The sequence below is a fragment of the Eschrichtius robustus genome, chromosome 2 (assembly GCF_028021215.1).
Source record: "Eschrichtius robustus isolate mEscRob2 chromosome 2, mEscRob2.pri, whole genome shotgun sequence".
Taxonomy (NCBI): Eukaryota; Metazoa; Chordata; class Mammalia; order Artiodactyla; family Eschrichtiidae; genus Eschrichtius; species Eschrichtius robustus.
This window is the reverse complement of record NC_090825.1, coordinates 51,844,983-51,871,711: the sequence shown is the minus strand read 5'-3', so window position 1 is coordinate 51,871,711 and position 26,729 is coordinate 51,844,983. Positions and strand designations below refer to the sequence as shown.

Genomic DNA, 26,729 nt, shown 5'->3' with positions numbered 1-26,729 from the left:
CAGACATGCTATTGCACAGAATTAGATTCAGAGTTTGAATCTTTGGATTGTCCAAGTAATACCCATTTTTGCACTCATATTAAGGTGGTCCACTATTGATAATACGATAAAATCATGAAAAAATAAATATGAATCCCTTTCTAGAGTAAACTACCTTCATCCTAGGTCTCAGTTACCTCTCTAAATAATTTTTTTTGTCTTTCCTTGTATTTTCTTTTTTTTCTTTTTTTCTTTTAATTGGAGTATAGTTGTTTTACAGTGTTGTGTTTCTGCTGTACAGTGAAGTGGAGTTCCCTGTGCTATACAGCAGGTTCTTATTAGTTAACTATTTTATACATATTAGTGTATATATATCAATCCCAATCTCCCAGTTCATCACACCCCCCACCCCCTGCTTTCCCCCCTTGGTGTCCATACGTTTGTTCTCTACATCTTTATCTCAATTTCTGCCCTGCAAACCCGTTCATCTGTACCATTTTTCTAGATTCCACATATATGCATTAGTATACGATATTTGTTTTTCTCTTTCTGACCTTACTTCACCCTGTATGACAGTCTCTAGGTCCATCCACGTCTCTACAAATGACCCAATTTTGTTCCTTTTTATGGCTGAATAATCTTGCATTGTATATATGTACCACGTCTTCTTTAACCACTCTTCTGTCGATGGGCATTTAGGTTGCTTCCATGACCTGGCTATTGTAAGTAGTGTTGCAATGAACATTGGGGTGCATGTGTCTTTTTTTTTTATTATTATTAAATAGGAACTGCTATTTATTTATTTATTTATTTATTTATTTATTTATTTGCTTTGTTGGGTCTTTGCTGCTGCGAGTGGGCCTTCTCTAGTTGCAGTGAGTGGGCTTCTCATTGTGGTGGCCTGTCGTTGTGGAGCATGGGCTCTAGGCGCGTGGGCTTCAGTACTTGTGGTTCGCAGGCTCTAGAGCACAGGCTCAGCAGCTGTAGCACATGGGCTTAGTTGCTCCGCGGCATGTGGGATCCTCCCAGACCAGGGCTTGAACTTGTGTCCCCTGCTCCAGCAGGCAGATTCTCAACCACCATGCCACCAGGGAAGCCCATGTGTGTGTTTTTGAATTATGGTTTTCTCTGGGTATATGCCCAGGATTGGGATTGCTGGGTCATATGGTAATTCTATTTTTAGTGTTTTTAAGGAAACTCCATATTGTTCTCCATAGTGGCTGTATCGATTTACATTCCCACCAGCAGTGCAAGAGGGTTCCCTTTTCTCCACACCCTCTGCGGCATTTGTTGTTTGTAGATTTTCTGATGATGCCCATTCTAACCAGTGTGAGGTGATACCTCACTGTAGTTTTGATTTGCATTTCTCTAATAATTAGTGATGTTGAGCAGCTTTTCATGTGCCTCTTGGCCATCTATATGTCTTCTTTGGAGAAATGACTATTTAGGTCTTCTGCTCATTTTGTGATTGGGTTGTTTTTTTTTTGATATTGAGCTGCATGAGCTGTTTATATATTTTGGAAATTGATCCTTTGTCCATTGATTAGTTTGCAAATATTTCCTCCCATTCTGAGGGTTGTCTTTGGGTCTTGTTTATAGTTTCTTTTGCTGTGCAAAAGCTTTTAAGTTTAAGTCTGCTGATCTTTTTTGACCCACGTCCTAGAGTAATGGAAATAAAAACAAAAATAAGCATGGTGTATCACATGATTGATTTGTGAATATTGAAGAATCCTTGCATCCCTGGGATAAATCTAACTTGGTCATGGTGTGTATGATCATTTTAATGTATTGTTGGAGTCAGTTTGCTAGTATTTTGTTGAGGATTTTTGCATCTGTATTCATCAGTGATATTGGTCTGTAATTCTCTTTTTTTGTGGTATGTTTGTCTGGTTTTGGTATCAGGGTGATGGTGGCCTCATAGAGTGAGTTTGGGAGTGTTCCTTCCTCAGCAATTTTTTGGAAGAGTTGAGAAGGATGGGTGTTAGCTCTTCCCTTAATGTTTGATATAATTCACCTGTGAATCCATCTGGTCCTGGACTTTTGTTTGTTGGAAGATTTTTAATCACAGTTTCAATTTCATTACTTGTGATTGGTCTGTTCATATTTTCTATTTCTTCCTGGTTCAGTCTTGGAAGGTTATACCTTTCTAAGGATTTGTCCATTTCTTCCAGGTTGTCCATTTTATTGGCATAGAGTTGCTTGTAGTAGTCTCTTAGGATGCTTTGTATTTCTGCAGTGTCTGTTGTAACTTCTCCTTTTTCATTTCTAATTTTATTGATTTGAGTCCTCTCCCTCTTTTCCTTGATGAGTCCGGGTAAAGGTTTATCAATTTTATTTATTTCTCAAAGAACCAACTTTTAGTTTTATTGATCTTTGCTATTGTTTTCCTTGTTTCTATTTCATTTGTTTCTGCTCAGATGTTTATGATTCTTTCCTTCTGCTGACTTTGGGGTTTTTTTGTTCTTTTTCTAGTTCCTTTAGGTGTAAGTTTAGATTGTTTATTTGAGATTTTTCTTGTTTCTTGAGATAGGATTGTTTTGATATAAACTTCCCTTTTAGAACTGCTTTTGCTGCATCCCATAGGTTTTGGGTCATCATGTTTTTGTTGTCATTTGTCTCTAGGTATTGTTTGATTTCTTCAGTGATCTCTTGGTTATTTTGTAGCGTATTGTTTACCCTCCACATGTTTGTGTTTTTCACATTTTTTTTCCTGTAATTGATTTCTAATCTCATAGCATTGTGGTCGGAAAAGATGCTTGATACGCTTTCAAGTTTCTTATATTTACTGAGGCTTGATTTGTGACCCAAGATGTGATCTATCCTGGAGAATGTTCCATGTGCACTTGAGAGGAAAGTGTAATCTGCTTCTTTCAGATGGAATGTCCTATAAATATCAATTAAATCTATCTGGTTTATTTTGTCATTTAAAGCTTGTGTTTCCTTATTAATTTTCTGTCTGGATTGTCTGTCCATTGGTGTAAGTGAGGTGTTAAAGTCCCCCACTATTATTGTGTTACTGTTGATTTCCCCTTTTATAGCTGTTAGCATTTGCCTTATGTATTGAGGTGCTCCTATGTTAGGTGCATGTATATTTATAATTGTTATATCTTCCTTTTAGATTGATCCCTTGATCATTATGTAGTGTCCTTCCTTGTCTCTTGTAACATCCTTTATTTTAAAGTCTATTTTATCTGATATGAGTATTGCTACTCCAGCTTTCTTTTGATTTCCATTTGCATGGACTTTTTTCCATCTCCTCACTTTCTGTCTGTATGTGTCCCTAGGTCTGAAGTGGGTCTCTTGTAGACAGCATCTATATGGGTCTTGTTTTTGTATCCATTCAGCAAGCCTGTGTCTTTTGGTTAGAGCATTTAATCCATTCACATTTAAGGTAATTATCAATATGTATGTTCCTATTACCATTTTCTTAATTGTTTTGGGTTTGTTTTTGTAGGTCCTTTTCTTCTCTTGTGTTTCCCACTTAGAGAAGTTCCTTTAGCCTTTGTTGTAGAGCTGGTTTGGTGGTGCTGAATTCTCTTAGCTTTTGCTTGTCTGTAAAGCTTTTAATTTCTCCATCAAATCTGAATGAAATCCTTACTGGGTAGAGTATTCTTGATTGCAGCTTCTTCCCTTTCATCACTTTAAATATATTGTACCACTCCCTTCTGGTTTGCTGAGTGTCTGCTGATAAATCAGTGGTTAACCATATGGGGAGTTCCCTTATATGTTATTTTTTTGTTTTTCCCTTGTTGCTTTTAATAATTTTTCTTTGTCTTTAATTTTTGTCAATTTGATTACTATGTGTCTGGGTGTGTTTTTCCTTGGTTTTATCCTGCCTGGGACTCTTTGCGCTTCCTGGACTTGGGTGGCTATTTCCTCTCCCATGTTAGGGAAGTTTTCAACTATAATCTCTTCAAATATTTTCTCAGGTCCTTTCTCTCTCTCTTCTCCTTCTGGAACCCCTATAATGTGAATGTTGGTGCATTTAATGTTGTCCCAGCGGTCTCTTAGGCTGTCTTCATTTCTTTTCATTCTTTTTTCTTTATTCTGTTCTGCAGCAGTGATTTCCACCATTTTCTCTTCCAGGTCACTTATCTGTTCTTCAGCCTCCGTTATTCTGCTGTTGATTCCTTCTAGTGTAGTTTTCATTTCAGTTATTGTATTGTTCATCTCTGTTTGTTTGTTCTTTAATTCTTCTAGGTCTTTGTTAAACATTTCTTGCATCTTCTTGATCCTTGCCTCCATTTTTTTTCCCCCAAGGTCCTGGATCTTCTTCACTATCATTATTCTGAATTCTTTTTCTGGAAGGTTGCCTATCTCCACTTCATTTAGTTGTTTTTCTGGGGTTTTATCTGATTCCTTCATCTGCTACATAGCCCTCTGCCTTTTCATCTTGTCTATCTTTCTGTGAATGTGGTTTTTGTTCCACAGCCTGCAGGATTGTAGTTCTTCTTGCTTCTTGCTTCTTCTTGCTTCTGTTGTCGGCCTTCTGGTGGATGAGGCTATCTAAGAGGCTTGTGCAAGCTTCCTGATGGGAGGGACTGGTGGTGGGTAGAGCTGGGTGTTGCTCTAGTGGCCAGAGCTCAGTAAAACATTAATCTGCTTGTCTGCTGATGGGTGGGGCTGTGTTTCCTCCCTGTTGGTTGTTTGGCCTGAGGCGACCCAGCACTGGAGCCTGCAGGCTCTTTGGTGGGGCTAAGGGCGGATTCTGGGAGGGCCAATGAGTACTTCCCAGAACTTCTGCTGCCAGTGTCCTTGTCCTCAAGGTGAGCCACAGCTGCCCCCTGCCTCTGCAGGAGACCCTCCAACACTAGCAGGTAGGTCTGGTTCAGTCTCCTGTGGGGTCACTGCTCCTTCCCCCTGGGTCCTGGTGCGCAGACTACTTTGTGTGTGCCCTACAAGAGTGGCGCTTCTGTTTCCCCCAGTCCTGTCTACGTCTTGCAGTCAAATCCTGCTGTCCTTCAAAGTCCAGTTCTCTGGGGATTACTCTTCCTATTGCCAGCCCCCTAGGTTGGGAAGCCTGACGTGGGGCTGAGAACCTTCACTCCAGTGGGTGGACTTTTCTCCAGTTTGTGATTTGCTCACCTAGCGGTTATGGGATTTGATTTTATTGTGATTGCACCCCTCCTACCGTCTCATTGCAGTTTCTCCTTTGTCTTTGGATGTGGGGTATGTTCTCTGGTGAGTGCTAGTGTCTTCCTGTCGATGATTGTTCAGCAGTTAGTTGTGATTCCGGTGCTCTCACAGGAGGGAGTGAGTGCATGTCCTTCTACTCCGCCATCTTGAACCAGTCTCTCAAAATTTGGCATGTTATGATGATTGGGGTTCAGTTTAAAAAAATTTTTTATATTGAAGTATAGTTAATTTACAGTGCTCTGTTAGTTTCAAGTGTACAGCAACATGATTCGGTTGCTGTACACCTGAACCATGATACATATATTCATATACATGATACATATATTCTTTTTCAGATTCTTTTCCTTTATAGGTTATTACAAGATACTGAGTATAGTTCCCTGTGCTGTACAGTAGGTCCTTGTTGTTTACCTGTTTTATATATAGTAGTGTGTATTTGTTAATCCCAAACTCCTAATTTATTTCTCCTCCCCCTCCCTTGCTATCTATCCCCTTTGGTAACCATGAGTTTGTTTTCTATGTCTGTGAGTCAGTTTCTGTTTGATAAAGGGGTTCAGTTGTAATACGTTACTTTTTTGTTTATCAGAGCATCATTCGTTGTGATGAAGATGAAGCTCACGTTGCATCTGTATATTGCACTGTATGTGCAACTCACTTGTGCTCAGAGTGTTCCCAAGTTACGCATTCTACAAAGACATTAGCAAAGCACAGGAGAGTGCCTCTAGCTGATAAACCTCATGAGAAAACCATGTGCTCTCAGCATCAGGTGCATGCCATTGAGTTTGTTTGCTTGGAAGATGGCTGTCAAACTAGCCCACTCATGTGCTGTGTCTGCAAAGAATATGGAAAACACCAAGGTCACAAGGTATGAATATAGTTAAACTGGATGACTCTACCTAGTTTACCAGCCCTCCATTTATTTTCACTGACTTGGTTTTTTATGCTAAGAGTAGAGATCAAAGAAGAGCTAAATGATGAATGAGTTGAGCTGGGTAGCATGAAAATAAATGAGAGATTTATTTTCTGAATATTATAACAAGAATTTCAGAGTCCTCATGATTTTTCTTTATTGATAAATGGCTTTCCAGCATGAAACAAAAGTTCTTTGTGTGCCTGTTTTTGTAATGCACTGGATTATTTTGATAATAATTATGTCTGTTGATGACCTAATGCTTGTGGTAAAATTTTAGAGAGGGTTTCTTGGATTCTTGTTTAGCAGTAAATGGACTTCCTAATTTTAAATTATTTCTTTGAAAGGTAAATAGTTTTGGGGCGAAGGCAAAGTAGTATTTCTTATGCTGTGTTTTTTGTAAATGTGTTATAAAAGCCTCTTGTGGCTGATGCTTTTTTATTAATAGGAGCCATTTAAGTAGCATTTTATATCATTAGTCAATACTGTGAGTTCTTTTCTATAATTATGTTGCATCTTATAGCATTCAGTATTGGAACCAGAAGCTAACCAGATCCGAGCATCAATTTTAGATATGGCTCATTGCATACGGACCTTCACTGAGGAAATCTCAGATTATTCCAGAAAATTAGGTGGAATCGTTCAGCACATTGAAGGAGGAGAACAAATAGTGGAAGACGGAATTGGAATGGCCCACACAGAACATGTATGGGTTTTTTTCTTCCTCACCCTTTTCCTTGTCACTTTTTCACCTTGTAGGATTTATTGAGCAATTACATTGTGCCAGTACTGCACTGGTCACTGGAAATAAGTTTTTTAAAAAGTCTTTGTCTTTATGGAAATTTGTAATCCATCATGGAAGAGAGCCAGTTTCAAGTGTGGTAACTGTTACTTTGTGGGGGAAGTACAGGATGCCCTGGCAGTGTGCATAAAAACAGCAATAACTTGGGTAAGTCTTAGAAGGCTTTCAAGAAGATGTGATGTCTAAACTGAGATTTGAAGGAGTTTAGTCAGGGAGAAGAGTGGGGTGGGGAGTGAGTTGTTCCAGAGAGGGAAGCATATGTTAAAATACATGGAAGTGAGAATTGGACATATCGTAGAAACTTAACTAAGTTCGCTATGGTTGAATCTTTGAGTATTGGGGTGGGGCGTGGCAAGAAAAGATGTTGGAGAGTTAAGGGCCAAATCCTGCAGCATCTTGTTAGACATGTTAAAGAGTTTGTACTTTATCTTACGGGCAGTGATGAGCTGTTGAAGAATTGGCATAGGAATAACATAATCAGGTTTGCATTAAGAAAGGTTGCTCTTTAATATAAAAAATGAATTGGAGGAGCAACAAGATTGGAAGCAAGGAGACCTATTGTGAGGTTGCTGAAATTATCTACTTGAGAAATGTTTATGGCCCATAATACTGGAGTAGTGAGAATGGAGAGGAGTACATGGATTTGAGATTTTAAAGAAGTAGAATAGTGATTTACTGATAATATTAGTGATTTAGTGATAATACTGATTGGATAGGTACTTTGCAGGGTCAGGCATAATGCCTAGATTTCTACCTTGCCTAACCTGGTGGATGGTGATATTGTGCTCTAATGGGGGAGGAAGAAGAATTTGGGAGGGGATAATGGGACCAAGGTGATAAGTTTAATTTGGATGTTGAATTTGTTATTTCTGTGAGATAAAAGGAGATATCCTTCAGTAAATTGAAGAGTCAGTGGGTGTTAGGAAGTGTGTCTAACTTTTAAGAAGTTTGGCTGTGAAGAGAAGGAAGGAACTTAGGTGGTAGTGGTAATTGCATTTTAAAATTGAATTATAGAGGAGAAAGGGATATTTTCAGATGGGAATATAAGGTACAGGGACAGACACAATGTAGTGTTTTTCTTTTGTAAAGAAACAAAGTTAAGCTAAGTCATTGGGGAATAATGCTAGAACTGCTCTCTGTCAAATATAGTAGCCATTAGCCTCACGTGGCTATTTAAGTTTAAATTATTTAACAGTTCAAGAAAATACAGAATTTACTTCCTCAGTCTCACTAGCTACATTTCAAGTACATTTTACGTGCATGTAGCTGGTGGCTACCATATTAGTCAGCACAGATATAGAATATGTCTATCATCACATAAAATTCTATTGGACATTTTTGTGCTACAGTGGAAATATTTATTCCCTCAGCAAGTATTTATTGAACACATCCCAAGTGCTAGACACTGTTGAAGTCAAAAATACCTGCTTTTGCAAAGTTTACATTCTAATGTGGGGAGAGAGACAGTACATAAGTAAAATACAGAAGTATGTTATTAGATACTTTGGAGAAAAATAAGGGAAAGGGGGAGTACACTTTTATATGGGGTGTTTGAGGACAGGCTCCCTGAGAAGGGGCACTGAGCAAAGACCTAAAGGAGATGAGAAAGGGAACCATGCTAATATTTGGGGGAAGAGCATTCTAGGCAGAGAGAAGAGCAAGTACAGAGGCCCTGAAGTTGGAGTGTGCCTCGTGTGCTTAAGAAACTTTGAGGAGGTTGAGTTAGCTAAATTAGAATGATTGATGGGGAGCATAGCAGGAGTTGAGGTCAGAAAGGTCCTTAAAGGCACTTGCTTTACTTTCTTCCAGGAATGCCCTTGAAGATATTCACATGGTTCCCTCTCTTACCTCCTTCAGGTCTTAGCGCAGATGTCTCTTTCCCAGGGAGTCTGTCGTTGAACATCCCCTATAAAGGACTTTGGCATTTACTCTGAGTGGGAAACCACTGGAGAGTTTTGAGCAGAAGAATAATTATCATTCTGACTTAACATTTAAAAAAGGATCAGTCTGGCTTCTGGGTGGAGAATACATTATAGGCGGCAGAGGTAAATCTAGTGAGCCCAATTAGGAGGCTATTATAATAATCAGGTGAGAGATGATAATGGCTTCAATCAGGTTGGCAGAGGTGAAGGTGGTGAGGCATGATCAGATTCTAGATATATTTTGAAGTCAGCAGAATTTGTTGAGAAACTAGTTGTGAGATACGAAAGAGAAGTGTTAAGGGTGACTCCAATTTTTTTTAGCTTGAATAACCTGGAAGATGGAGTTGCCATTTATTGAGATGGAGGAAACTAGGTTCAGGGTTGAGAGAGACTGGAGATTAGGTATTCCTTGTTGCTTGAAATGTCATTTAAACAGTTGGATATCCAAAGGCTGTGGTTAAGGGGAAAAATTTAGTGTGGAGATAAACATTTTGGGATTTTTAAGGATATAGATTGTATTTAAATTTTCATTATTTCACATATAAAATCTTTGTTAAGGTTACAGTTGTTTAAAACTTATTTTTATTGCCTTAGGTACCAGGTACTGCGGAGAATGCCCGATCATGTGTCCGAGCTTACTTTTCTGATCTACATGAAACTCTGTGTCGTCAAGAAGAAATGGCTCTAAGTGTTGTTGATGCTCATGTTCGAGAAAAACTGATTTGGCTCAGACAGCAGCAGGAAGATATGACTATTTTGTTATCCCAGGTTTCAACAGCCTGTCTCCATTGTGAAAAGACTTTGCAACAGGTATGTGTTTTGTTTGTTTGTTTGTTTGTTTTAAAGGCTAGTACTCCAATACCAGTAAACGAAGTCAGTTTTTTTTTTTTTTAACTTTGGGTTTATTTATTTATTTATTTATTTATTTATGGCTGTGTTGGGTCTTTGTTTCTATGCGAGGGCTTTCTCTAGTTGCGGCAAGTGGGGGCCACTCTTCATTGCGGTGCGTGGGCCTCTCATTATCGCAGCCTCTCTTGTTGCGGAGCACAGGCTCCAGACGCGCAGGCTCAGTAATTGTGGCTCACGGGCCTAGTTGCTCCGTGGCATGTGGGATCCTCCCAGACCAGGGCTCGAACCCGTGTCCCCTGCATTGGCAGGTAGACTCTCAACCACTGCGCCACCAGGGAAGCCCCAGGTATGTGGTTTAAACATGATGAGGACATAGTTTAAGAAGGAGGATTTGTAAGCTTAAGTATATCATTACCAGAGGTACACACTAGTCTATTTTATTAATTTAATAAATATTTTTATATTATTACTCTGTGTTACTGTGGGCATTAACATTGTGCTTAGGACATGATCTCTAACCTCAAATTGCTCCACTCAGCCATATCAATGTCCTCTCTTTCATGTGTCTTCCCCACCATAAAACCATAGGTTCTAGAACCTGTCTAACTTCTTGTCATTCTTCAGTCATCCCAAGCCCTTTAACCCTTCTTTGCCAAGCATATACTATTCTTTCTGCTTGATGGGCTTATGTCTCCCTTTTCTGATATTGGAAATCCTTCTTCAAATGTTTGCTGTTCTTTGAAGCTACTTACCCTTCCTTGCTCTTTTTTGTTTTTGTTTTTGGTGGTGGAGGTGGGGTGCCTCTCTAGCATGTACTCCCTATCTCTGCTCTAATTTATTGGTTCTTAACTTTGATGTCACAGAAAACCCGTGTTTTTTCATGGTTGAGGTATCATAAGCAATTTGTTACCCAGTTTGCAGATAATGTGCTTTTAAAATAGATTTAAGGTTATTCTAACAAAAATGCCAGTCTTACTCATTACTATTTTGGATCTGCCTTCATGAATGTGCAATTTAAGGCTAATTATTGCCCTAGGAATTCCTGATAAGCTTCAGTCACTCTCATCTTTTGATATATTGCTAATGATTGTGTTGATATCAAATCATCATAGAGCTAAACTTTTTACTGTTGTAGAGCTTTTTCTCTTAAATATCTGATTAGACTTAAATGAATGTGGCCAGGCTGTAACCACATCAGTCTAGAGTCCTTTAGTCCTTATCACATTGAATTGTAATAATTGATGTTTATGCCATTTATTAAGTTGTCTTTGAGCTCCAGTCCTATTCTATCCTCTGCTTTGTGATGCTGATACTGGAACTCTGCAAACCACATACCAGCTCTGCCAGCTGCCTCCATGCGATTTTAGGCTCTGCCAGTAGGGGACAGTAGAAGGAAGCTGAAAGGTGGAGGCGGTTTCCTGTGCGTTCCCATTTGCTTGGGGTTCCTGTGAATGACACTGCTCATACTATGAGACCACTTTCCTTAGAGATCTGAATTTCAGCTCCATGGGATCCCTCCTATAAGTTTTTAAGTTTTAATAATTTTAGCGTCTCGCCTCTATTCTCCCAGCCCTGAGGGTGGTAACCATTTCCTACGGTTGTTTCCTCCATGATACCTCAGAGTTCTTTTTACCCTTTCAGTTGCCTACTTAATAACTACACCTAGTTAACAGTTCTTCATATTAATTTTTTCCATTCATATGACTGTTGTGGTTTTTATCTCCTGATTTGAACCTAATGATACAATATGCACATTTGTCCTTCTGGATGTATCTATCCAGATACAAAGAATTTAGAGATACAAAGAGCTTAATAAATACTTGTTCAGCTCAAGCTACACAGCAAAATTAGAAATGGATCATGTCCTAAATCATACTTAAGTGAATACTTCAAAGTATTTTTATATTTATTTTATTAAAAAGAAAGCTCATAGTTACTGAAATATTTAGAAGTATTTGGAAGTATTTTAGAGTTTCTGAAGCATTTTGTCAAAGTGACTGATAATTGTTAATGACATGGTATTATCTCACTATGTTAATGCAGATGAAATTGCGGTCTTAGATTCATTCTTCATATGGACCTATTAGTTTTGTTCTGATTTATGGACACAGAACCCTAATCTCAATCAATATTCTTAAAAGTTCCTGCCACAGAGATAACTGAACAGAGGAATGGATGGAACATCACATATATATTACCAATTTTGAGAACAAAATCATCCCTCCCCTCCAGAAAAAATTGATGCGTCATCTAAGTTCAAGGCATAATACTGAATGGTTAGGATTTGTTTATTAGGCAAATATTTGTTGTGTGCCTACTATGTGCCATGTATATTCTAGGTACATGGAATATGTCAGTAAACAAAGCAAGCAAAAAGCCATAGTCTTGTGGAATTAGCATCCTAGCAAGGAGAAGGCAGACAATAAGCTATAACCATATCTAATAAGTAAATTATATAGTATGTTAAAAAGTGATCAGAGCTAAGGGAAAAAGAAAAAGTATGAGGGTACAGCAGATTGTATTTTTAAATAGGGTAAGCATCACTGAGAGAAGGTGAGATTTGAGCAAAGACTCAAAGGGGAAGAAGGTGAAGGGAACTAGCTCACACCTTAATGAAGAAGATTTCGGCTGAGGAAATGGTTAGAGCAAAAACCCTAGGTGACATGCCTGGTGTATTTGAGGAACAGCAAAAGAGGGCACTGTGGCTGGAATAGAGTAAGCGATGGAGAGAGTAATAGGAGCTGAAATTAGAGGTAATAGGGAATTATATGTAAGGAGGGCCTTGTGGGCCATTGGAAGGACTTCAGTTTTTTCTGATTGAATTGGGGAAACCATTGTGAGGTTTTGAGCGCAAGAATGATTTGATCTTACTTAAAAGGATCTGGCTGATGTGTAAAAAACAGATTGAAGGAGGGCAAAGATGGAAGGAAGGAGCTCAGTGGTTAGAAGACTGTTGTAGAATTCAAAGTGAGAGAGAATAGTAGCTTGGATAGTGGGGGCTAGAAGTACCCAAATTTTGGATATCCAGTAGGATTTGTTGACAAATTGTATGTGGGAATAAGGGAGGAGAAGGCAAGAATGACTCAAAGTTTTTGTTCTGGCAATTGGAACAACCAAATTGCTATCACTTAATATGAATATGCAACTGTGAGCAAAAACTGACAACACCGCTTCTCTCATGGAGCTTAAATATTGTTGGGAGATCTCTGTCCTATGAAGAATACATTGGTATATGTATAGAATATCTCTGGAATAATATTTGAGAAACTGAAAAGTGCTTAACTTTGAGGAGAGGGCCTGGGAATCTAAAGTGAGAGGGAGACATCACAGTTTGACCTTTAGTCTTTTTTTTTTTTTTTTTTAAACCAATACATGTATATCTTAAATTATTTTTAAAACTTTTTATAGGAGTACAATATATATATACAGAAATATGTGCATAAGTGTTCAGCTGGCTGAATTTTCAGTCTGGACATTACTGTGTAACGAGCATCCAGATCAAGTAACAGAACATTACCAACCCCAGAAGCCCCTCAGACTCTCTTCTAGTAACTACGCGCCTTTCCTCCTAAGGATAAACCACTATCCTGATTTCTAATATATACCTTGTTTTGGCCTGTTTTAGTAATTAATAAAAGTGGGAATCATGCAGTACAAACTCATGTCATTTCTTCCCTTACTGTATGTTTGTGAAATTCATATCATCACATGTAATTGTAGTTCATTCTTACCTGAATGAACCTGTAGTTCATTCAACCATTCATTTTGGTTGTGTTGCATTTGTGAATATACCATACTTTATTTATCTACTCTTCTATTGATGGGCTCTTAAATTACTTATTAATGCCTGATTATTGTTAACTTAGTCAAATTTATACATAAGTTAACTTTCAATACTGTAATGTTAAATGAGCTTTTCTTGAGTTTTAGTGATATCTCTTTTTTCGTTGTTTCTTTAAAAAGTTTATAAGAAATACCGTCTTCTCTTTTCTAGGATGATTGTAGAGTTGTCTTGGCAAAACAAGAAATTACAAGGTTACTGGAAACATTGCAAAAGCAGCAGCAGCAGTTTACAGAGGTTGCAGATCACATTCAGTTGGATGCCAGCATCCCTGTCACTTTTACAAAGGTAATATATTCTATACTTCGTTTTTAGGTGTGTTTTTGAACAAATCATAATTGTTTTACATTCCATGATAATCAGCTAAGAGACAACTAAGAAATTAATGAACCACAGAATTAGGGAAAAAAAAAATGACTGTATCAGTGGAAAATAGAAGGTGGTGTAATGAGTCTCCCTGTATCATCACCTACTTGAACAATTAAAAACTTTTTATTTCATCTACCCTTTCCCCCAGTCTCTTTCTACCTATAGTCTCCCAGGTTATTTTGAACAAATCCCAACATATTTCATCCTAATATATCATTTCATCTATGTAATATTTTCACGTTTCTAAAACACGGGTTCTGTTCTCTTTTTCAAAACACAACCAAAATACCGTTACCACACCTAAAAAATTGAATAATAAATCTCTAATATTATCCATTATCCAGTTAGTATTCAGATTTCCCAGATTGTTAAAAAAAATTTTTTTAGGTTTGAGACAAAATCCAGCAAGGTGTGTATTTGGCATTTGGTTGATATGTTTTGGTCTCTTTTCAAGTGGATTCCCCCTAATTTAAAAAGGTACGTGTATTCCATTTTGCTCTCTATTTTTAGGGAGTGGCTTTTTTTTTTAAATTTATTAATTTAATTTATTTATTTTTGGCTGTGTTGGATCTTGGTTACTGTGCACAGGCTTTTTCTAGTTGAGGCGAGCGGGGCTACTCTTTGTTGTGGTGCGCGGGCTTTTCACTGAAGTGGCTTATCTTGTTTCGGAGCACGGGCTCTAGGCGCGTGGGCTTCAGTAGTTGTGGCTCGCGGGCTCTAGAGCGCAGGCTCAGTAGTTGTGGTGCCCGGGCTTAGTTGCTCCGCGGCATGTGGGATCTTCCCAGACCAGGGCTCGAACCCATGTCCCCTGCATTGGCAGGAGGATTCCTAACCACTGCGCCACCAGGGAAGTCCTAGGGGGTGCCTTTTAAAACTTTTTTAATCTTGTTTTATAATTATGTGAAACATTCACATGGTCCAGAATCAAATCTACAAAGCAAGGTTCATTCAGAGAAGTCTAACTTATATTCCTGACCCTGCCACCCTTTTCTTCCCTTCTCCATAGAAAACCATTAAGAATTTTTCTTAGTTTTATTCATCATTTAAAAAAAATAGAGAAATATATTTGCATGCACACTCCCCATATTTAAAGGTAGAATACTGTATGCACTTCTCCACCTTGTACTTTTCACTGAAGTGTACATCCTGGAGGTCAGTCCATAGCAGTATATAGTGACATTTTCTGTTCCCTTTTACAGCTGCAAGGTACTTTATTGTGAGGATGTACATTTTTTTATTATGGTGAAAAACACATAATATAAAATTTACCATCTTAACCATTTTTTAAGTGTTTAGTTCAGTATTGTTAAGTGTATTCACATTGTGTGAAACATTTCCAGAAATTTTTCATCTTGAAAAACTGAAACTATACCTTATAAACAATGACTCCCCTATTCCCCCCTTCTCACTAGCTCCTGGTAGCCACCATTCTACTTTCTATTTCTTTGTATTTGACTACTCTAAATTTATCACACAAGTGGAATCATATAGTATTTGTCTTTTTGTGACTGGCTTATTTCACTTAGCGTTATGTCCTTAAAGTTCACCCATGTTGTAGCATGTGACAGAATTTCCTTCTATTTTGTCTAAATAATATTCCATTGTTTGTATATACCACATTTTGTGTATCCATTCATGTATCTATGGATATTTCGGTTACTTCACCTCTTGGCTATTGTGAATAGTGCTGCTATGAACATGGGTGCACAGATATCTCTTTGAGGCTTTGCTTTCAATTCTTTTGGATAAATTCCCAGAAGTGGGACTACTGGATCATATGGTAGTTCTGTTTTTAATTTTCTGAGGAAATGCTATACTGTTTTCCATAGTGGTTGCATCATATTATATAAATCCCACCAAAAGTGCACGAGGGTTCCAATTTCTCCACATTTTCACCAACACTTGTTATTTTCTGTTTGTTCTGGGGTTTTTTTTTTGATAGTAAAACAGGATGGCTTACACTAGTAGCCATCCTAATTGGTGTAAGGTGATATCTCATTGTGGTTTTGATTTGCATTTCTCTGATGATAGTGACGTTGAGTATCTTTTTCATATGCCTCTTGGCCAGTTGTTTGGAGAATTTTGTACAAGTCCTTTGCCTGTTTTTCTATTGAGTTATTTGATTTTTTTGTTGTTGAGTTGTAGGAGTTCTTTTTGTATTCTGGATATGAATCTATTACCAGATACATGATTTGCAAGTATCTTCTCCCATTCTGTAGTTTGCTTCTTCACTCTATTGATTGTGTCCTTTTATTCACAAAAGTTTTTAAGGTTGATCTAGTCCCATTTGTTTTTTTTTTGCTCTTGTTGACTGTGCTTTTGATGTCATATCCAGGAAATCATTGCCAAATCCAATGTTATGGAGCCTTTCTTCTGTGTTTTCTTCTAGGAGTTTTATAGCTTTGGTTCTTATGTTTAGGGCTTTAATTCATTTATTTATAATCCAAGTATTTATAATTGTTATATATTCTTTATTTGCCCTTTTATCATTATATAATGAAATTCTTTGTCTCTTACAACAGTTTCTGACTTAAAATCTATTTTGTCTGATATTAGGATAGCCACCCCTGCTCTCTTTTGGGTATGATTTGCATCTCAAAGATTTGCATCTCTTTCCATCCTTTCACTTTCAGACTATGTATTTCCTTAGCTATGAAGTGAGTCTCTTGTAGATAGCATATTTTTGGATCTTGGTTTTTCACGCATTTAGTCAAACTGTGTCTTTTGAGTGGAGAGTTAAGTCTATTTAAAGTAATTATTGATAGGTAAATACTGTTGTCATTTTGTTCATTGTTTTCTGCATAACTTGATAGGTTTTTTTTGTTTCACCTTTCCTCTTTCATTGCCTTCTTTTGTGTTTTATTGATTTTTTTATAGTGTCATATTTGATTCCCTTCTCTTTTCCTTTGGTATATATTCTGTGGATTTTTTTTGTGTGTGGTTACCATTGCAATTACATAAAACATCTTAGTTATAACATTCTATTTTAAACTGATAGCAGTTTAACTTCAATTGCATACAAAAACTCTATTCTTTCACAGCTCCATCCCCCTGTACTTTATGTCATTGATGTCACAAATTACATCTTTATTGTACACCTATTAGCACAGGCTTATAGTTTTTTTTCATTTATTTGTTATATCAATTCTATGAAGAATTAAATTTATGCACCCAAATTATAATACAGGTTACTATTTGTCCATGTAGTTATTGTAACCATTTTAGATTTTCATATGGCTTCATGTTGCTGTCTAGCGTCCTTTCATTTCAACTTGAAGGACTCCTTTAGCATTTCTTATAGAGCAGGTCTAGTGGTAATGACTCCCTCAGATTTTGTTTTTCTGGGAAAGTCTTGATTTTTCCTTCATTTCTGAAGGACAGTTTTGCCATATATAGCATTCTTGGTTGACAGTTTTTTTCTTTCAGCACTTTGAATGTATCATCCCACTCTTTCTGGCCTGCAGTGTTTCTGCTGAGAAATTTGTTAATCAAATTTATGTGATGAGTCACTTTTCTCTTGCTGCTTTATCCTGTTTTTGACTTTTGACAGTTGGATTATAATGTGTCTCAGTGTGGGTCTCTTTGGACTTACCCGAGTTGGAATAGAGCTTCTAGAATTTTTATGTCCATTTCTTTCCTCAGATTGGGAAGTTTTCAGCCATTGTATCTTCAAGTAAGATCTCTTTGCCCCTTTATTTCTGTATCCTCCTTCTGGGACTCCCATTCCCATATGTCTCTTAGGGTCTTTTCACTTTTCTTCATTCTTTTTTCTTTTTCCTCCTCTAACTCCATTAGTTCAACTTACATGTCTTGTAAAAAAACTAATCCTTTCAAAAATCCTATGTAAGTTTGGTACAATTTTTAATCCCCATTTTACAGATGGGAGAAGTCAGGCAGAGAGGTCATGCAGCTAGCAATATATACAAGTATGTTCACTGCAGCATTATTTGTAATATCAAAAAATCAGAGATGACCTAATATCTCTCAGTTGGTGATTGGTTAAATTGTGGTACATGGAATATAATAAAGCAATTAAAAGAAAAAGGTAGGTCTATATGTTTTGAAATGAAAGGATTCCATAATGTACTATTGAGTGTAAAAAGTAGTTGCAGTGTGTATTTTTTTTTTTTTAAGTATATCTGCTTTGTGTATGTCAACCGATGTCTGCATAGGAAGATATCTTGCGGGATATATGTGAAATTGTTAACAGTGGATATTTATGGGAAGTGAGTATCACTTTTCATTTTTAATTAATATATTTAACACAGAATGAAAAATCTTATTTAAAGAAGATTCAGTTGAGTTAGAAAATCTGGGAGAAATAAGTGGGTATGTGTATTTTTTTTAACTTATATAAAAACAAAGTAAGTAGTAAGTTTTACTAAGCTAAGATTTAGCAAAGCAATGAGGATTGATTTCCTCTTTCTAAAGATCAGAATAAGGGTATTTTAATAGGGGACTATAACTTTGATTTTAATGGATTAAGGAATGAGTAGGAGACACAATAATTAACAGAGGTATTTTATAAATAAAAGTGTAAGTACTAATACTTTTAACTCCATATCAAAATTAAAAGATTAATTTTTTAAAAAATTATAGGACAATAGAGTTCACATTGGACCCAAAATGGAAATTCGAGTTGTTACGTTAGGATTAGATGGTGCTGGAAAAACTACTATTTTGTTTAAATTAAAACAGGATGAGTTCATGCAGCCTATTCCAACAATTGGTAAGTATGAGTATTGCTTTTACCTTAATGGACATTTTACAGACAAACCCTAGCTTACAGCTGAGTTCTTTGGGACTTATTTTATGTCAATCTGGTGTGGAGATTGGCTCTAAGACACCAGCATTTAAGAGAAAAAATGCAAGATTCAGTGGCTGTGGGATTGAAATGTGGATGCGGAGGATAGCAAGAAGGAACAGAATACTGGTGGGACAGTGGAAGGAATAAAGGATTGATGACCCTGGCTGAGGATTAGGGTAGTGATGCAGATATGGTACTTGGGTGTCAAGGTCTTAAGGACTCTGGTGGATTAGAGGGCTAACCCTGGTTAAAGGTATACATTTCCCCATGCATGTTTATCACGAGTGGAGTTGGTTGGGGAGCAGTAGATAGTGCTGTATGCAGATAGTTTGTAAGTCACAGTTATAAACAGGGTTGCCTGTGTTTGGTGTGTAAATGTAAGTTCAGTATTAAAGTAAGTCTTTTTAAAAACAGGTTTTAATGTGGAAACTGTAGAATATAAAAATCTAAAGTTCACCATTTGGGATGTAGGTGGAAAACATAAATTAAGACCATTGTGGAAACATTATTACCTCAATACCCAAGGTAAGAATGTAAAAATTACATCTTAATTTTTCAAATTTTTAGGATGCCAGTTCAGTTTTCAATTCATTGATTTAGCTAATAAAACTGATATTTTAGCGTTGTTTAAAAATGTGACTATACCTTTAAATATTGGTAGCAAGCTCCACATTATTAAGAAAATTAAGGTGGATAGACTGGGTTATGTACTCTGGTTTATTTCATGAAAAACCATAATTTAGCATAAAGACCAAATTTATCTTATATATGTAGGTAATTAAGGGTACTTTCCTCTTGCTGCTCTTAACAGTTAAAGTATATTATTAGTGTTCATATGAGCATGATCACTGGCAATATTGTGTTATAGGGTAGAATTTGTGGCATATAGTTCTCTTGCTCTATTCAATTAAATTCAACTCAACAGTTATCCCATTATAATCTCTCAGTAGCGCCACTTCTTCATTTCTATTCACAATTAGCTGTTATCTGCAGAAGAAACTACAGTGGTTTGCTTTTTTTTTTTTTTTTAATTTTATTTATTTATTTATGGCTGTGTTGGGTCTTCGTTTCTGTGTGAGGGCTTTCTCTAGTTGTGGCAAGCGGGGGCCACTCTTCATTGCGGTGCGCGGGCCTCTCACTATCGCGGCCTCTCTTGTTGCGGAGCATAGGCTCCAGACGCGCAGGCTCAGTAATTGTGGCTCATGGGCCTAGTTGCTCCGCGGCATGTGGGATCTTCCCAGACCAGGGCTCGAACCCGTGTCCCCTGCATTGGCAGGCAGATTCTCAACCATTGCGCCACCAGGGAAGCCCCCAGTGGTTTGCTTTTGACCAAACTGTGTTATATCACATATATTCCACTTAGCATTTATTCACACTTGGGCCCCATTCTACACTTTGCCTCTTGTACCCCAACATAAAGCTTATTATGTTCATGCTACCTGTTCCATATGTCATCCTATTTTCCACCTAGAAGAAAGACTAGATAATTTTTACTTTGGGATTCTTGATATTAAGTTTAGTATGAGACAGTGATTTAGGGGACAGAATGGAATTTTGAACATGAGGAATGTTTGAAAGTCTGGGATGTTTAGCTACCATAAGGTAGCTGGAAAGATTTCAAGAGAATTAATTCAGTAGATATTTATGAAGTTTCTGCTGTGTATTTCGAGTACAATCTGTGGAAAGTGCTGTGCCAGGCACTTAGAGAGAATACTTTGGAGAGATAAAGATGGTGATTTATTTATTTTTAAAACACTATCTTTTGGTAAAGCAAGTAGTAATCAAAGAAATAACATCAGTAGGTAGATCATAAGAGCTACATTTTCATTCATTAAGAGAAAAAAACGATATGCACAACAATCTGTGTTTGGTAGGCAAGCATTGTAAATCCTGTTACAGATGGGGAAACAACAGCTGAAAAGTTAGGCGAACTGTTTGAGATTATATCATTAATTATTGCTAGGTGTTCCTGTAATAAGCAGCCTTTCTGTGAAAATAATGATGGTAGACTAACCATAATATATTAATGAGAACATTAAAATATTTAGTCCATTTACTGAAATTTAACAAGTGACTAAATGAATATTTTTCTCTTTTTTTGGTAGCTGTTGTATTTGTTGTTGATAGCAGTCATAGAGACAGAGTTAGTGAAGCACACAGTGAACTTGCAAAGTTGTTAACAGAAAAAGAACTCCGAGATGCTTTGCTCCTGATTTTTGCTAACAAACAGGTAACACATTTTTATTTCAGAATATTTATTTTAGCATTCCACATTATAAGTAGCTGTTAAGATTTCAAGGGAAATAATTCAGTAGATACAAAATTTCTGCTCTGTATTTTGAGTACAATCTATATGGAAGGTGCTGTACTTGGTACCTTGGAGTATACAGAAGGAAATAAAGTAGTTGATGCTCACTAGAAGCTCCTATGTATTTAGGTAAGCATGTTAAGTGTATATTTTTAATACAAAGAAAATTGGTAAGTGACTTCAGTAATATTAACAAAGTGTTAAGGAAAATTGGAGAGTAGTTCTAAAGGTGGTATTTTGTAAGATGTGTAAAAAGTAGGATTTGAATTGAAACTATAAGAGTTGAAATTATGGATAAGACTTTGAGGTAATATGTGAAGGAAAGAACACTGCAGGCAGGAAAAAGTATTTTTAGGGAGCATCAAGGAGATCTGTATGTGAGAGGTAGGTAGAGGATGAAGAAATCCTAGAGTAACAGATGAGGTTGTGTGATAAAGGCCTGACAGGGCCAGGCTGAGAAATTTAGGTTATATTCTATGAGTAAAGGAGAACCATTAAAAGTTGGTGATAAGATCATATTAGTGTTTTAGGATTGTAATTTTGGGGGTAGGATGTAGAATTAATCAGGGGCAAGGGAGTAGAGACAGGCAGATGCAGTAAATTGCTGCAGTAATTCAAGTGACAGTTAACAAGATCCTGAATTAAAGGAATGGAAGTGTAGAAGCAGACTGAAGAAACTTTATGGACATAGAATAGTTAGAATTTGGTGACCGAACGGGGAGGATGAAGGACGGGGAGTAGCTGAAGATTCTTAGATTTTGGGACTAAGCTTCTGGGAGGATGAGAATGCTTTTCTTTAGTGCAATAGGGGGGCTTAGATGTCATAAGAAGGAAGAGTAGGATGGACAGGGAATTTCCCCTTAATAAAAAAAAAAAAAGCAAACTATTAAGAGCTGATATACTTCACTTTATTTATGATTAAAGATATGCAAATAAGACAGAGTGAAATACCATTTTCCACCTATCATATTGTTAAAGATGAAAATGTTTGCTAATCCTCAGACTTGCATACACTGCTGGTGTGGTTATTAAACGGAGACATTTTCTTGGAGGGCAATATGGCAGTACTTTGTCAAAGTTTTAGGTGCATATACCCTTTTACCCTGTAATTCTATCTCTAGTAATGTATTCTGCAGACAGATATCCTAAGGTTATCTTAGAGATAATTTTGTAAATGTATGTATGTAAAAATACATATGTTTATATGAATGTGTATGCATATGTAGTAGCACATAAGCACACATCTTCAATCTAAATATTCAGTATAGGACTGGTTAAGAAAATTATGTTGCATCTACAGTGAAATGCAATACAGATGTTAAAAATAATATGGAAAATCTACTTGTCCTGATAATGGAAAGATATCTTTATTTTCAAGATATGTGTTAAGTAAAAAACAAAAAAAGAGAGTATGTTCCTGTTTATTTGCGTGAGTGTGCGTGGAAGTTTTCTGAAAAATATGAAAGAAACTGTTACTGATGATTGCTTCTGGGAAGAAGGGGTATTCAAGGGTATTTGGAGAGCTTTTTAAAAATTTTTTTATTTTACTGATAGTTGCTTCTGGGACGAAGGGGTATTCAGAGGTATTTGGAGAGGTTTTTGTGGTTTTTTTTTGTTTTTTTTTTGGCTGCGCCACGTGGTTTACAGGATCTTAGTGTCCTGACCAGGGATTGAACCCGGGCCCCTGGGAGCGAGAGTGCTGAGTCCTAACCACTGGACCACCAGGGAATTCCGTGGAGAGTTTAATAAACTCTTTACTATATAAACCCTATGTAAAACCCATTTCTTACAATGTACATGTATTAATTTTTTTTTAATTGATGCCTTATAATGACCTGGGCAGTTTTTTCATTCAGGGGGCACAGCCTTTACTGATTTCATTGCAAGACTTCTTACAGACTATATTATAACCAAAACTCAAATTTTTTCTCATTAATCTCAAAATAATTACTGAAAGTTGAATTTAGGTTTTAACTTTAGTATAGGCTTCTGTTAGAACGGTACCAACAGAACTGTAAATAAATAACAATAATTACAAATACGATAATTTTGATGGACTGATTAAAATTCTGATGTGTGTATATCTTTCAGGATGTTGCTGGAGCTCTGTCAGTAGAAGAAATCACTGAACTTCTTAGTCTCCATAAATTGTGCTGTGGCCGAAGCTGGTATATTCAGGGCTGTGATGCTCGAAGTGGTATGGGACTGTATGAAGGGTTGGACTGGCTCTCACGGCAACTTGTGGCTGCTGGAGTATTGGATGTTGCCTGATTTTAAATGCAGCAGTTGTTTTAAGTTTTGTGGTTAAGAGTTATTTTGCACATAATATGATGTAAGAAATTATACAGCTCAAAGGTAGTTAATTTACGATGTATATATATAAAAGAAATTTTAGTTTGGGAATTCAGTACGATATTGCTTTTAAAAAACTGTAGTAAAATTTAAATATCTGATGGACCAGATTAAATTGGATTAAATAGGGACTTACTGGGTATACATTTTTTTTCAACATGCATTTGTTATTTAAGTTTTTCAGATTATATGTGACCCATATATTGGGAAAGAAGTAGTCACAAAGAGTAGGTGAAGGTTTATTCTTTCAAAGGAAAAAGGATAGCCAACTGAGTGCCTAATGGAACCTCTGTATGAAGCAAGTGAAGCATGGCTTCTTCAACTTGGCTTTTCACTGGATTTTGGCAGTATTTAGTAGCAAAACTGGCAGTGACTTAATGAAATACAATTCAAACTGCATCTTTGGGTAGTAGGATTACTTTAACATTCAGTATAACAGAACACCTTTAATGCTAAGAACTATAAGCTATAGAAAATTAATATTTTATAGTGTTTTATTAAAGCTCTCCTAAAGCCTTTTGTAGAAAACCCAGTGAGTTAGAATGAAATGTAATCTAACTAGGCCTGATGTCGGATTAGTACTACACTGAAGAACAATTAATAATAAAACTGTGAAAGTCAGTTATATTCTAGTTGATCTTCACTTCTGAAAGACCCATTTGCAGGGCTGAACCTGAATGTATTATTTCCCAGGTCAGAGCTCTAAATTCGTCCTTCTGTTTTTCAGTATATTTACAGTACTTATCATTGTGTCTTTTAAAAATAATATTGCATCTTCAGTGAGAATGACTATAGGTAAAATGTAGTAAGTTACACACAGAAACCAGGGTTGGTTTTACATAAAAGGTAGAGATATAAGTAGAAAACTACCTCTACCACAAGAGAGGTTATTTATGCAGTAGAAAATGCTTATTACAATTACTTTAAAATGTTTTCCCAAAATAAGTGTATTTATGTTAACAATAAAATGTGATCAAGGCTTTTCATGACAAGGCCTTGAAAAGTTGTTTGAGAAACAACATGTCTAAGGAAAAGAAATGTTCAAAAAGTTTACGTCACATTTATTATGCAGTGTTGTGAGTAGAAGTTTAAAAAGTTTGTGCTCTTTACTGTTTTTCATTTTGTAAGGAAACTCCCTTATTATGGCAGTACGATTTATACTTAAACATACCTAGATTGAATTTTATGGTTTTTGTTTTTCTTTTTAAATGCTCTTTATACTTTAGGATGAGGTTAAATCCTAAATCTTATTATTTGAAACGCTATGAGGACATTGATGTCTGATGATAAGATGTGACTCCTGGGTGGCACTGTTTTGGTTCAGTCTCTTCAAATGTACTTTTGTTTAAAAACAACAAAACTTTTAGAAAACAAAGCATTAAAAAAAAGTCCGTCAGTATTATGGGCAGTGTGTAAATAAGTAATATTACATCCTTTATTTTTCAAGTAAAAGGTCATGCTGTTACAAGTGTAGTTTGTGCATATAAGTTAATACTTCTGAATTAAATTAACATTTGACTGATTGCAATAATTGTGAAAAATAAAAAAGGTGTTACATTTGCCTGTGAGCCCTTGAACTATTTTCTCTACTAGGTAATTGGAAAAAAAAAAGTCTAACACTAACATGTAAACTTGCATTTTCCTTGTAAATTAAGTTTATTTTACCAATTTTGCTTAACTTTTAAATTCACATTCCTAGCATATTTCTGAAACAATTTAAAAATTGCGTTTAGACTTGATTATAACATACGTGATAGTACTGTTTGTTACTATTTTTTTAAGAAATACTTTTCTCAGGCTCTTATTACTATTTGTGGTTGTATTCTTTCACTAATTTTTAGTTAAGATTGTGCTTGCTAGTTCCCTCTGGGAAATGTCAAACTTCAGAGAGAGGTTTTAAATACGGTCTCTTTGGATTTGCCTCCTGTCACTGAATTTCTGTATCAAGCCTAAATATTATTGTATGGTTTATGTAAAGCAGGTTTTTCAAGTGTATAGTCTTGGTCTGTAATTCTGGAATGCTTTATAATTACCAGAAGCCATTATTTGCATTACACATATGATCAGTATAGACAGCAATAAAATGTTAAAATCATTTTAAAGAAGTCCTATCATTATTCTAAAAATTCTGTTTCTTGAACCATCTATATAGTAGTATTGCTAGTAACCAATTAAAGTTATATTTGTGCTGTGGTTAAGAGAAAACAAAATGGGATAGGGATTGACTTGTATGACAAATTTGAGATATACTTTATTAAAAATTTAGAAATACCATTCCGCCATTCCGTATTTGCAGTTTGTCACATTTAAGTATTATAACTGTAGTGTTTTTAAAGGAGAGCTAAAATTTTGCATTGAACAAAGTGAAATTATTGCTTTTTAAATTTAAAATTTAACCTTGTTTCATATAAGAACATAGCATTTTAAATAACTGTTTTTAGAAAAAGGCTTGGAAAACTTAGCTATATCCTATGAGCTAATGTTGTTGCTAAAACACTTTATGTGACACTGAGATACTTCTCAATTTGCAAAGTGGTAATAAGGAAGAAGATAGCTGTACTTTTCCCTAAAAGAATAATGAATGAAAAGGACTAATGAATAAGTATCAGATGGTATCTTGCTAATAATTTAAAACATGCTTTAAAAAAGACATCTGGCAGTGTAGGTTTTTAGGTCTACTGATTATGTTAAATTTGTGACATGGAATGGAAAAATTCATTAATCAAATATGATTTTCACTCAAAGCAAAATAATTTTATTTTGGGAAGAATGAGGCATCACTACCACCACTTGGTGGCAGTATTACCAAAAATTTAGGATTAAGCTTTTACGAATGAATTGATAGGTAGATAAGTCTGAACACCTAAAATTATTAGGGAGAAAAGGTAAATGTCATAGTGAAGAGTCATTTTCTGTCCACAATTTAGTTCTTTTTAAAAGGAGGACACAATATTAATTTAAAGTTAGCACAGTTTGGCATGTTCTTCCATCACAGTTTATGGTACAAAAATGGGTAAAGGAAATAATCCTGCTGATCAGTAGAAGGAAAAATGTAGGCTTAGATATAAAGCATAAGAATGTGAATTCCCTAAACACGTCTGCTGAACATGTTCCTCCTATAAGTTCTTAAAGAGTCTGTTTGGAAAGTAGAAGCAGTGATTCTGAAGTAATTTATGAGGGTAAGTGAAGAAGAAATGAATTAAGACTTGGACTCATATTGTTTTATTGCTCCAATTTCTACTAATCTCTCCATTATTAGATAGATATTAACATTTTTACGCAATATATACTTTCTTGATGGTATATTTAGTAAGGTAAGAAAAGATACACTATATAAACCGAAGACAAAAACTGTTTAGCTACATTAGAAAAATGATGTGAAAATAGTAAATGAATCAGTATATAAAACCAAGGACTCAGGTGTTCATTTATTCTGATTTTTATATTTGAAGAA

The 26,729-nt window shown here is 36.1% G+C and overlaps 1 protein-coding gene across 2 annotated transcripts in view; it reads left to right on the top strand.

The window, feature by feature from the left end:
• The window catches only part of TRIM23 (tripartite motif containing 23), a 38,498-nt gene extending 13,594 nt beyond the window's left edge, over nt 1-24,904 (top strand). Inside the window, exons 4-11 of one of the 2 annotated variants that reach the window (XM_068535415.1) lie at nt 5,702-5,980; nt 6,549-6,731; nt 9,344-9,559; nt 13,593-13,727; nt 18,408-18,537; nt 19,030-19,140; nt 20,721-20,845; nt 23,015-24,904. In XM_068535415.1, coding sequence (XP_068391516.1) covers nt 5,702-5,980; nt 6,549-6,731; nt 9,344-9,559; nt 13,593-13,727; nt 18,408-18,537; nt 19,030-19,140; nt 20,721-20,845; nt 23,015-23,194 — 1,359 coding nt within the window. In that variant the 3' untranslated portion in view covers nt 23,195-24,904. Of the gene's footprint in view, nt 1-5,701; nt 5,981-6,548; nt 6,732-6,773; nt 6,975-9,343; nt 9,560-13,592; nt 13,728-18,407; nt 18,538-19,029; nt 19,141-20,720; nt 20,846-23,014 lie in introns of those variants that run through there. The other variant, XM_068535416.1, reaches the window with a different exon arrangement.
• Nucleotides 24,905-26,729: the final 1,825 nt, after the last annotated feature.